This window comes from Octopus bimaculoides, chromosome 4 (assembly GCF_046866305.1).
Source record: "Octopus bimaculoides isolate indiv1 chromosome 4, ASM4686630v1, whole genome shotgun sequence".
Taxonomy (NCBI): Eukaryota; Metazoa; Mollusca; class Cephalopoda; order Octopoda; family Octopodidae; genus Octopus; species Octopus bimaculoides.
Genome location: NC_142931.1, coordinates 73,952,994 through 73,966,637, shown reverse-complemented (window position 1 = coordinate 73,966,637; position 13,644 = coordinate 73,952,994). Strand labels below are relative to the sequence as shown.

General features: G+C 36.5%; 1 protein-coding gene across 4 annotated transcripts in view; it reads right to left on the bottom strand.

The window, feature by feature from the left end:
- LOC106870898 (cilia and flagella-associated protein 47) overlaps positions 1–13,644 on the bottom strand; it is a 192,929-nt gene that overhangs the window by 160,608 nt on the left and 18,677 nt on the right. For all 4 annotated transcript variants that reach the window (XM_089350841.1, XM_089350840.1, XM_089350838.1 and 1 more), the window contains exons 8-12: positions 11,462–11,722; positions 8,951–9,151; positions 5,005–5,224; positions 3,156–3,308; positions 311–417 (exon numbers count right to left, since the gene is read on the bottom strand). In XM_089350841.1, coding sequence (XP_089206967.1) covers positions 311–417; positions 3,156–3,308; positions 5,005–5,224; positions 8,951–9,151; positions 11,462–11,722 — 942 coding nt within the window. The remainder of the gene's footprint in view (positions 1–310; positions 418–3,155; positions 3,309–5,004; positions 5,225–8,950; positions 9,152–11,461; positions 11,723–13,644) is intronic.

The window sequence follows — 13,644 nt, the reverse complement described above, 5'->3', positions numbered from 1 at the left end:
AAGAATCACACACACACACAGATATATATATATATATATAGAGAGAGAGCTTGTATGTTTCACAATACACTTAAATGAAAAGAAAACCAATTTGGCCAAAATTCTTATCTTTTAGTTGTTTGAACCAACATGTTTCCTACTGGGAGCATTTTGACCCCCCCCCCCCCATAAGATTTGTTTTTGCAAAAGGATCAAAATGCATTCTTTTATACAAAATAAATTAATTTTTCATGTTCTGTAGGGCATTACATAATTTTCATCAATAAGATCTCAAAGATAATTGCATGAGCAGTAATGGAAAGTAACTTACGTGTTTCTGCCGAGGTAGGAATTTGTGACAGTTGTAATTTCTTGGGTTTTATTCCATCAGCATGAGTTAAACCAATGTCAACATTATTGTTGAATTTCATGAATTCACTACAGAAAACAAGAATTTGTCTAATATGAAACATCACAGATAGTTAATACGACAAATCAATATTATTTATTATTCATTCACCATCAGCATCATCCAAGAATCTTTACATCGTTATCCAAACTGCTAAAAATAATTATGAAATCCCTAACAAATTACATCCTACTGACATAAAGGGATAAAAAAAATATGGTTTTGAATTCAGTCCCATCATGTAGCCCCTTGGGCAAGTGCTTTCTACTCTAACCCTGAACCAACTAAAGTCTGGTAAGTGGATTTGGTTGACAGAAACTAAAAGTAGGTTGTTGTTGTTTGTGTGTGTGTGTGTGTGTGTGTGTATGTGTGTTTCTGTCCCTTGCAACTGCTTGACAACTAATGTTAGCTTGCCTACATCACCATAACTCAACAATTTGGCAAAAGAAACCAACAGGATAAGTACCAGAACCAAACCTAGGAAAATGTGTACTGAGATCAAATTGTTTGACTAAACCCTTCAAGGTGGTGCCCCAGCATGACCACAGTTCGATGACTGAAATAAGTAAAGATAGAAGAAATATTGGTTTATTGTGTGTAAGGGAAAAAATATGGGATAATCCTGGCTGGAATACCTTAATCAAAGATTTGTTCTGTCATGGCTCATGATGATGATGACAATTTCATCATCACTGCCACCACAACTGCTGCCATCAACAACAACAATGACAAGAACAACATGCCATGGAGAGAGCCTCTATACAATCTCTTGATTTGCTAGGAAAGGCAACAAAATCTCCATCAAATCACAGTGATTACGCAGCAACTCTTAAAAACCTCATGGCACTTTTAAAGGTTAGCGCTTAACTCCATCTTAATGGCCTGAGGTGAACAAGAAGCATATTTACTCTTGGATCAGACAACTGCGTATTGTTGTTAACATTTCATGAATAATCTGGTCCATGACTTTGTGAAAGTGAGACAATGAGGAAGGAAGTGTTCTGTACTGAAATGCAATGATCTTTTACTTTTTTAAACTTCACTTCACAAGCTATGGGCTGGTAGTATAGTACTTAACCCAAATGCCTTAAACATCAATGGCTATTCTTAAATCATTCCAGACGTTCTTTTAACTACTGTTGGGTTAAAAAATGAGTATGTATTCCTGTTCTCCATAATGGAATATGAAACATTGTGAATGAGAAGTGTCAATTATTTCAGTCGAATGAAAATATTTATGGTAGACTGAAAACTGTGTTATCATGCTGCTGCTACTGTTGCATTTTCATCATCATCACTGTCACCACCACCACCACCACCACCACCACTGCCACCACCGCCATCATCATCATCCTCCTCCTCCTCCTCATCATCATCATTCAAACCTCATCATTAGCATTTTTATGCCTGCTTTTCCCATGCTGGCATAAATGTGATGAGACTAGTTAAAACAGTTTTGCACTGCCAGATGCACCTTCTGTTTTGTCACCAACCTTTTTCTCCAAGAAAGGTATTTTTCCCTTGGTCATGAAGAACCATAGAATGGCCAAACATTTTACAGGAGGTGTAAATACTGACATTGCCAAAACCGTTGTTGCTTTTCACTTTAAGCATATGAACAAAGTCAAGACATAGAAAGGAAGAGACAAACACAAACATGTATAAACACACACACACACAGTATGTCATATTTTACAATGTTACACAAGATATGCAGTGGAGGCGCAATGGCCCAGTGGTTAGGGCAGTGGACTCGCGGTCATAGGATCGCGGTTTTCAATTCCCAGACCGGGCGTTGTGAGTGTTTATTGAGCGAAAACACCTAAAGTTCCATGAGGCTCCGGCAGGGGATGGTGGCGAACCCTGCAGTACTCTTCCACCATAACTTTCTCTCACTCTTTCTTCCTGTTTCTGTTGTGCCTGTAATTCAAAGGGTCAGCCTTGTCACACTGTGTCACGCTGAATATCCCCGAGAACTACATTAAAGGTACACATGTCTGTGGAGTGCTCAGCCACTTGCACCTTAATTTCACGAGCAGGCTGTTCCATTGATCGGATCAACTGGAACCCACGATGTCGTAAGCGATGGAGTGCCAACAACAAACAAGATATGCTATCTCCTCTCTGTCTTTTCTATAACTATTAAAACAATGATTGTTCCTTGGAGCTGGCTGGTTTTATTTCTCTTTCATGAAAGCAATCCCAAATCACTCATCACACCTCCTCCCATTACCAACATTGTGTCTATCTCCTACATACCCTGCACTAACTATTGTGTCCAATCCTTTCTTCTAAGAATTGGGATTCTCTGGAATTCCTTTCCATTAGCCATTTTTTTTTTTTTTTTTCCTTTTTGTAGCCATCTTACTTGAAGCTGTTGAAGAGAAGCAGTAACTGTTTTGATCTTACTAGTTTCTAAGGGCCTGAAAAGAGCACAGGCTCAGCCCCTTTCTTCAGATTTCCATTACCCCATCAAAATATTGCACATACACATGACTTTTTTGCACATTATCATACATAATTTCTTTGCATATTTGTATATTTGATTTGTTTCTTCTATTTTTAAGCCACTCAAACATATTGACAATCCAAAGGCAATATACAATCAAAGTAGTGCTGAAGGTTTTCAGACTTGCTCATAAACTGATGGATTTTTTTCCCTTTTAGGTGTGTGTGTGGTGGTGGTGTGTGTGTGTGTAAATGAATCTGAAGAACATAGCAGTCTTTTTCTGACAAACATGGTTGCAAATAGTTGAAAATAGCTTACATAGCTCGGCTTTGATGTATTTTCAGTTTGGTGGCCTTTGATATCAAGTCCTTATACTTGCTTTTATTGATGACTATCTGCTCTAGTTCATATTTTGTATAGCTATAGTCTGGATCATTGTATGTGTAACGTTTCTTCTTTGTGAACAAAGTTCTGGTTGATATGAAAACAAAAACATGGAAGTACAAAAAGAAACAGAAAATAGAAAAAAGAGAAAGAGATGTAAAAGGAATGTGAAAGGAAAATTGTGACAAATTATTAATGGTAAAAAGCAAGTGAGATAAAATATTTAGACACATATATCATATGATATCAGCATGTAACATTATGAACGATCACCAAAGTCATTTCGTATTTTAGTAACAGGAGGGCAAAAATGCAAGTTTTTTTAAGAACAAATGTTGGATTAGTTGATCAGCTATTTCAAGTTGAAGGTTAACCATAGCTGTATAAAAATTACAGCCCATCTACAATTTGCAGTTGCTTGACAATGGTTCAAAGACATGAACTGCAATTTACTTTGGGGGCCAATCACCTTGTTTGAATTTATATACTTCAAATGAATGTCTTTTTAACAAATCAGTGATGTATTATTTTATGATGATAGGATTTTCTTAGTACAGGGTTTTATCTAGTTTAAAAAAAAAAATTATGGATTCTGGTCAAGAATAAAAGTGGGTAATCACAATCATCTCTATGCAAAAGAAACTTTTATTTATATGTTTTTACTATCATAAGCAACAGCAGATCCACTGTTGTGATATGACATTTGTTACTAAATTTGATATTGCCTTCATGCTAAAATTATTACAATATTCAATGATGCATCTATAGGCATCAATACTTTTCAACATATGTAGATGAATGCAGCATGGTTGAATAGTTACGAAGCTCACTTTGCAATCAAAAGGCCTCAGGTTTTATACCTCTGCATGGTTTCATTCACTGTAGTCTTGTGTCAACTTAAGCTTTGTCAGTGAAAGGGTGTAGATGGAAACTGTGCAGAATCTGTTGGATGGAGTGAACATTTATTCAAAAATTCACTCATAATAGACTTTGTGTTACACTGTTTCTGCCAAAAGATTATGTTAAGAATACACGAGTGTGTGGAGTACTCAGCCACTTATACTATAATTAAGTTGATGAAACAATTGCATATTCATCATTGAAACCAACAGAATTCCATTTACTTCAATTTTCCTTCCACACGTCTGTATGTGTATACATGTTTGTATATGTCAGTGTGTTTGGTCTCACACATACTCAACATAGTTTCTCTACTCATTTCTTTCTTTCACATATGCATTTTCTTTTATTTTATTGTTTACTGGATTCAGTCCATGCTGGCATATTACACACACACACACAAGTACATGTACATATATATGTATATGTGGGAGTATGTGTGTATGTGCGTGTGTACACGTTTGTCTGTCTGTCGGTCTATCTTTCTCTCTCTCTCTCTCTCACTTTCTCTTGGAATCAGCTTTACTTACTGCTCTGTGGGAGTTGTTGGGGAACTACTCACCATGCTTCTTCTCCAAGATATGGAAGAACAGTGAGTGAAGAACTATCAGGCTCTTTACATTTAGCATGCAACATTAATTAGAGCAGTATTTTGCCACTAAAGGTTGTATAGGAGTAAAGAAAATATTTTTATTTTTGACAGCACCCTCTAGATTGTCATTCAATAAATTAGAAATAATAACCAAACTCCTTCAAATCACAAAACAGATATGTTTCTTCAAAGATCAAACAATTTCAATAAGAGATTTGCTCAAGCAGAATTAACTGTTGATGCAACAAAATACAACACATTTTTTAAAAGAAATTGAAGAAATATACTTACCTGAATTCTTTATCATTTCCTGAAGATCTTATGCTTTGTGCCCTGTCATTAGGCAGTGCCACAAAACTTCTAGAAATAACTTCAGTTTGAGATCTGTTTAAATCCTTCATGATCTTAGAGCGTCTGGCAACAGCCATTGTATTTCTTGGGATTTGACTGATATTAGGGAAAGTAATTTCACTGTAGAGTCCCACTTCATTTGTGATATAAGGTGTTATACCTGAAAATAAAAGCCAATTGTAAATCTGATTAATCTGATTTTTATCATTTTTGTTAAGCTACATCTGATACACAAGGCATCAGATGTGGTGTGCAAATGAAATGACTGTGCTGGTTTGGTCATGTGACATGTATGGATGAGGGCAGCTGTGTGAAGAAGTGCTGATCTCTAACAGTGGAGGGAAACTGAGGAAGAGGTTGACACAGGACGACATAGGACGAGGTGGTGAAGCATGATCTTCGAATGTTGGGCCTCACAGTGGCAATGACAAGCGACTGAGACCTTTGGTGATATGCTGTGCTTGACAGAAGGCCTGTCAAGCCAAGTGAACTCATAGTTGTGACTGATGCCAGTGTTGCATAACTGGCACCCATGCTGGTGGTACGTAAAGAACATCCGTCAAATGATGGGCCTCACAGAGGCAGTGACAAGTGACCAAGACCTTTGGCAATATACCATGCTTGAGAGGACCCATTAAGCCAAGTGAGATTGTAGTTGTGGTCAATGCTGGTGCTATGTAACTGACCAATGGCACATAAAAAGCACATACTACACTCTTGGAGTGGTTGACATTAGGAAGAGCATCCAGCTGTAGAAACCATGCTAGATCAGACTGGAACCTGATGCAGCTCCCCAGCTAACCAGTTTTTAGTCAAACTGTGCAATCCATGCCAGTATGGAAAACAGACGCTAAATGCTGATGATTTTGTTGTTATTATCATTTATCAATAAGGTGGTAAGTTGGCAAACTCATTAGCATAGTGGAGAAAAATGCTTTGTAGTATGTCTTCTGACTCTTTACATTCTGAGTTTAAAAATTTGCTGAGGTCAACTTTGCCTTTCAGGGCTGGTAACATAAAGTACCAGTGAAGTACTAAAGTTGATGTAATTGACTTATTCCCTCTCCTCAAAATTGCTGGCATTGTACCAAAATTAGAAAGAATTATCATTATTTCAGTAGTCCTATTTATGATTTGTGCGTTCACTGCACAGATGAGCTCAACTCTAGTGCCTTTGGTATCCATAAAGTTGTGCATTTTCCATGTAATATGCCGGCAGTACATTGTAACATTTTATTGTCTATGTTATCTTTATTCAAAGTCTTTGTCATTGAATAATCTTATACCTTTCTTTCATACACATTATCATCTATTTGTATTGATATTTCTATCAAGTACTTGCTTTTTCAGTAGCCCCCGACAATGTACTTCCATATCTGGATTATTTGCCTTAAACTCCTTGCCAGTGCAGGTTGGCATTTCCCAGATTGTAATCAGTCACTTTTTATATTGTCTAAGGCCCTTTCTGGTGTATATTTATACATCTCTTTTCTGCTAGTATCTCATAACGTTCGCACAAATTCAAGTTCCTGAAAGTTTTGTCATGCCTGTGTATAGTCTCTTTTGGCTAAGTCAAAAACAATGTAGCTAATTGTTTCTTCAGAATCTCCCCATGTTCTGCTTATTATCTATTGTATTCTACTTCATTATATTGTTTCAGTGGTTTCATGCGGGAAGAATTTCGTTGTGTGCCGATATTTTTCTTTTATCCATTTCCTGCTGAAAATAATCTCAGGTATTGGTCATGTATGACTTTTTTTTTATATTTTGCAATGCTTTAGCATGACATTTTATAGCATTAGTTTCAACTTAGTTTTAAGTTTCTGAACAATGTCTGTTGCTTCTTCTTTCTTCTCAAAATTGTCAATTACTCTGACCTCCCATATATATTTGCTGACTTTCTTGGAGACAGAAAACTGATTATTTTGGTTGTTGTAGAAATTTGCATTAATTTCCTATTATTATTTACCAGATAATTTTGTATTCCTTCAGTAGATTTTATAATAATTTTCTTGTAGAAGACTCTTAACCCTCTGTATTTATGGTGAATATAATCTTTCTATATCAGATTTTGGGTGGTGAAATCAAATTGCAGTCATTATTTTTCTTGTTTCTCTGTCTAGTCTCACTAATCACTTCAGTATTCAGTTGGGAACATTTTGACTGTAATATTTTACTGGGACAAAGTACTGATGCCTGTTAACTTTTTCTTTACATTTAGCTATGTTTTAAGTATTAATCTGTCTATAATGTTATTTTCTAACTTTTCTTTCATTTGCTGTGTTGCACTTTGTCTAATTCATTGAGTTCTTGGTATGTATAAATTTGTATCTGGTCTAATTCTCTTTCCTTTGTTTCTTTATCTAATGACAAGACATTAGTGTTTTTAATTAATTTTTTACTTCATTATAGCCTTGCCACACTTTTAATGACCTACATTTTATACCAATTCCTGGAGTAAATCTGTGTTAAATTTGTGACAATGTGGAATGTATAACTTGAGGTCATTCATTACAAAGGCTATTTGATTATCCTCTCATAAATTTCTTATCTTTGTATCTACAGGGTGTTTAGGCTAAATTTGACAGTCTGCATAAATGGAAAAGAAAACATAATATTCCATCCCCCAAAAAAGGTATTTTCAAAAATCAGAAAAAAAAAATCAATTAGATTATGGCAGGGAAATAACATTTTACTCAAAGTAGCTGTTCTCATCTTTTACAACAACTTCAAGATGGTTCTGGAACCTGGTGCATGCATTCGTGTGTCCCTAGGATGATCTTTGAAAACCTCCTTGATTTGGCCACCAGCTTCGCTTAGGTGTTGCAGACAGAGTAATTGATGTCTTTCACAACTGTGCCCCATGCATGATAATATATGAGATTGCGATTGAGGGAATTAGGAGGCTAGAAACTGGGGCTTGTGAAGTTGTAGAAATTCTCCAACAACCACTTCTGACTCTTTCTGGAGGTATGGTAAGGAGCCAAATCTTGCTGGCACAGATATGACCCTCCAACCAGGATTTGATCACAGTCTCCAGCTGTTTAAATTGAGCCTAAGGCTCTGTTCAAAGATGGGAGTCATGATATCACCCTCACTAGAGACAGGCACAAAGACCATCGCATTTTGAGGTAACCTTGTTTTCATGATTCCCATGTCACTTCTCAGAGCCTTTACAGTGTTTACAGAGCATTGAGCAGCAGTCATAATGTCGACATTTTGATACCCAGTGTGAATCATCATCATATAAGTAATTTTTTTTCCCAGTATTCAGATGGTTTCCAGTACTCTGTGTTAACTAACTTTTTCTCAACTGTAATTATAATGTTTGTACTCTCAAACAGCATTCAAGATGTTCCTGAAAAAAGGAGACAAAACTATCATCAAGTTTATCCCCAAAAACCTGTAGCTCAGTTTAAGAATTTTGAAAGAAGTACCTATAAAACTAGTTTCTAAACATTGAATGGCCATGGGGGTTCACCAGAATAAAGTAATTATCAAAGGGGTCCATAGATAAAGAATGGTTGAGAACCCCTATGGTGTAGGGTGTTCTTGATAAAGTTCCAATACCTCTTTACTCTGCTTCTCTGTCTCTGGTTGAGAAGCATGAGGCGTTTTACTTGCAATGTGTTCTACACACTCTCTGAGATATGACAGAATGAAGCTCTGAAAACTGAGTCTTCAGCAATGCAACTGTGTTTCATTTATTTTTTTTTGTGCTTTCTCATCTACAAGTTTCCTTAATTACACCTCTCATTTGAAATGTCTTCTGAAATACAACACAAAACAAAACATTGAAATATAGACCATACTTATCATGTCTGAAGGATTTAGAGTAGAAAAACAAAATAAATACAAACTGGCTGTAAAATCTCAAATGACATACCCATATTAAATTTAGGATTTTTATCAAGTGGTTTCATTACACCAAAGCCTTGCATTTGTATATCTGCAGAATAAATGATTTTTGGAGAGACATAGTATGGGAAGCCACTTTTGAATTTCTGTATACTTAAAGGATTACCATGACTGTGTAAGGAAGATATGTTTTCCTGAACTTGCAGAACATTTTTTGATTGTAGAGTACCTGTCATAGAGGTGATGGTGGTGAAAAAAGAGATAAAAAAAGAAAGTAAAATTAAGCTTAGGATAAGTGATTTGTATAAAGTATTAATCAAAAAATTAATAAATAATCATAGAATAAAAGAAGCACATTGCCTAATCTTGTATTATAGTACAATGATATTAGTAGCTATCCAGAAAATGATGAACCCTTTAGCATTCAGATTACTCTGTCAAATGTAATGCTTATTTACTCTTTACTCTTTTACTTGTTTCAGTCATTTGACTGCGGCCATGCTGTAGCACCGCCTTTAGTCGAGCAAATCGACCCCAGGACTTATTCTTTGGATGCCTAGTACTTATCCTATCAGTCTCTTTTGCTGAACCGCTAAGGTACGGGGACGTAAGCACACCAGCATCGGTTGTCAAGCAATGCTAGGGGGACAAACACAGACACACAAACACATATACACACAAACATACATATATATATATATATATATATATATATATATATATATATATATATATATATATATATACATATATATGACGGGCTTCTTTCAGTTTCCGTCTACCAAATCCACTCACAAGGCTTTGGTCGGCCCGAGGCTATAGTAGAAGACACTAGCCCGAGGTGCCATGCAGTGGGAATGAACCTGGAACCATGTGGTTGGTAAGCAAGCTACTTATCACAAGGTGAGTTTGTATATTTTGAGAATGACATTATAAGGGAGGTGTGAGAGGGGGTTAATAAGATAAGGTGATTTTATTTTTATCTGGTTGGATTGATTTAGAAGAAATGTTTCATTTTTCCTTTAGTCAGGAGGGAAGGCATGGCCTATGACCCTTTACAGAGTCAATGAGATTGTGAGGAAATAAGGAAGAAGTTATCCTCAAGCAAGAAATCTGACTTGGATGCTTGCAACAGAGTAGGCTCCACTAAAAGTACTCAAGAGGCCTAGTAGTGATATTAAACTGAGTGACAAATCAAGTCTACCACAGAGGTGGAACACAGTGGGATTTGAACTCAAAATGCAGAGTTGGAACAGAGTTGGTTTGATGTTTTTACTGTTCCTCAATTTCACCATTTTGGATTGGTATTATTTTTTTCCTATCAATCCAGAAAGGCAGATTTGATTTTTGTTGTTTTGTGAACTCAATGCTCACAGAGGCCATCTATTTTATCCAACACTCAAACAACTATGTCAATTCCCCAGGATTGCAACAGTAACACTCACTGACTCACAGTGACTCGTGAAAATGATGAGATTGATCTGTTAGCTTTCAGATTATTCAGTCAAATTCAATATTAACTTTCCAGATTGTTTTGAATTAATCATGCATTATCTCACAGCTTCAAGATTCTGATGATATGACTGTTTATTTTTAGAATGATATTGTAGGGTAGATGTGAGAAACCAAATTTGGCCATTCAATCATAAAACAACTGGAATATTTGGGCCTGATATGGCCAGGTTAAATGATAAAGGGTTACATTTGGTGGAATTTGAACTTAGAACATAAAGACAGATCAAATGCCATTAAGCATTTCCCTGACATTCTAATGATTTGGCCTGCTTGTCATCTTAATGGTAATAAAAATAATGTACTTTTTACTAAGGCACAAAGCTGAAAATTTTGAGGGTAAGAAGTGGTTGATTGAATATGTCCAGGGCTTGACTTGTGCTTATTTTCTCAAACCCAAAAGGATGAAAGATATAGTCACCCTAGGTGATATCTTAATTCAGAATGTAAAGACATATATTATTACTGGGTATTTTTGTTCAATATTTTAATGACTCTGATGACAGTCATTTCTTTATTATGATATATAATAATTATAATAATTGTTTCTAATTTAAGCATAGTCAGCAATCTTTCGAGGGAAGGAGTTAGGTGATATAATCTATGTTAGCATGTGACCAGCACTTAATTTATCGACCCTAGAGGGACGAAAAGCAAAGTTGACCTTGGTGCAATTTGAGCTCAGAACTTAGAAAAGTGGAAGAAATATCAGAAGGTATTTGGTCTGATGGCCTAACAATTCTAATAATAATCATTTCTTTATAACGAAATAATCCTTTCTGCTGTAGGCACAGGCCTGAAACTTTGGGGGAAGGGGTAAGTTGATTACATCGACCCTAGTGTTCGAATGATATTTATCTCATCGATTCTGAAAGGAATAAAGTCGAAATTGACCTCAGTGGAATTTGAACACAGAACATAAATAAGGATGGAAGAAATGTTGCTAAGTAGTTTGCCTGGTGTGCTAACGATTCTGCCAGCTTGCCACCATTTTTTAATGAAATAATAACAAAACTGATCAACTTACCTATTTGCTTTGGTATGAATGAGAAGGTGATTCTTTCTTGTTGCCCAGGTTGAAGTATTCCTTTATGAGGATGGGCCCTGAAATGAGCACCATTATGAAAATGGTAATTTGCAGGGAGTACAGGTGAGTAATTTAATAGAATCGTTTCTGTTTCTGATCTCATTCCAACAGCACAGGAACCGAAGTCATACTTCTCTGGTTCAAGGCTCAGTAATACTGGTAGAGCTGTACCTGTTATTGGTACTTCTAGTCCATGCTTAGCTGCAAGTGAAGTGAAGGAGATTGAGAGAAAGTTGAGAAAAAAAAATGATTAAAAAAAAAATGAAAACAAAATGCAAACAACTTGTCCCGTCCCAAAAAACAAAAAAGATCAGTCAAAACAATTAATAATCCTTTCTATTATAGGCACAAGGTCTGAAACTTTGGGGAGGGGGACTAGTTGATTACATTGACCCCAGTGCACAACTGGTACTTATTTCATTGACCCCAATGCACAACTGGTACTTATTTCATTGACCCCCAAAAGGATGAAAGGCAAAGTTGACCTCGGTGGAATTTGAACTCAGAATGTAAGGGTGAATGAAATGTCACTAAGCATTTTGCCCAGTGTGTTAATGACTCTATCAGCTCATCACCTTCAAAACAATTAATATTCCTTTTAACTGAAGGTACAAGGCCTGAAATTTGAAGGTGGGGTACCAGTCGATTACATCGACCCCCGTGTTTCCAAGATACTTATTTTATTGATCCCGAAAGGATAAAAGGCAAAGTTGACCTTGTGCTAACAATTCTGCCACCTTCAAAACAATTCATCATCATCATCATCATCGTTTAACGTCCGCTTTCCATGTTAGCATGGGTTGGACGATTTGACTGAGGACTGGTGCAATCGGATGGCTACACCAGGCTCCAATCTAATTTGGCAGAGTTTCTACAGATGGATGCCCTTCCTAACGCCAACCACTCAGAGAGTGTAGTGGGTGCTTTTACGTGTCACCCGCACGAAAACGCCCATGCTCGAAATGGTGTCTTTTATGTGCCACCCGCACAAGAGCCAGTCCAGGGGCACTGGCAACGATCTCGCTCGAAAACCCTACAAGGCCAGTCAGGCGGTACTGGCAACGGTCACGCTCAGGATGGTACATATATAAAATATTTCATAATTATATACATAATTATAACAAGGGACTGGCTCTATGCCTCACCACACACTGCAAGAAATAGATGCTAAAGCATTGAATTTATGCAATGGAATACTGTCGTTGATGAAAGCAATAGGTGAAATATAATAATAAAAATTAAAATTAAAACAAGCCAACCTAAATGAAATATATTTTAAGGGTCATGGTATCACTTACATTACACATGGTGGTGCCTGACTTAACAAAGGAGTCTCTGCATTATGGTTAGATATGTTTGAAGTAGCTACAAAATTTACTCTTCACAAGTGACACTCTTTAAGTCTCCTATTTGTCTCAGTCATTGGACTGTGGCCATGCTGAAGCACAGCTTTCAAAGGTTTCAGTTGATAATATTGCCCTCGCCCACAAACTCGTTATTTCACTCTGGTTATTATTCAATAGCTAAGTTACCCTTTTGATGTAAAGGGATACAATACAATGCACCTTTTTAATATTGGTATATGCACACACAAACACACATACATATCTCTCATCAAAATATTTGAGTAAATTCATTGGCATCTAATACACTCTTCCATTTGTCCACTAATACTACCAACCAACATTCCCTCTCCTCTTTTCCCCCTTGGGCCACATTTCTATTCATGTCTATCACTTGTTTACCGTCACCCATCTGCAAGATTAATCATTAGTTGCACATTCTCATAGTAGCTGACATTGTTCCTTGTATAGTGCCAGTTAACATCCCCTCTCTTTTGGGTTACTCATTATTAACAAACATGACTAGCCATTTCTATGATTATTCTTCACTTGCACCCTCTTTTACCAGCAAATATCTAGCTACCATTCATGTCTCTCTCCCATTACACCCTGTCACCACTGTCTCTCTTCCATAACTCCTTCCAACACTATTTCTTCCATTTTCTTTCATTTTCCCTTGAGTCATTCCAATCTTCCTGTTTCAGTTATCCTACTCTCAATACTTTCATCCTTCCACCTTGGTTCATCTGTAAATATCCTCTCTTTTAGCCATTCCATCAT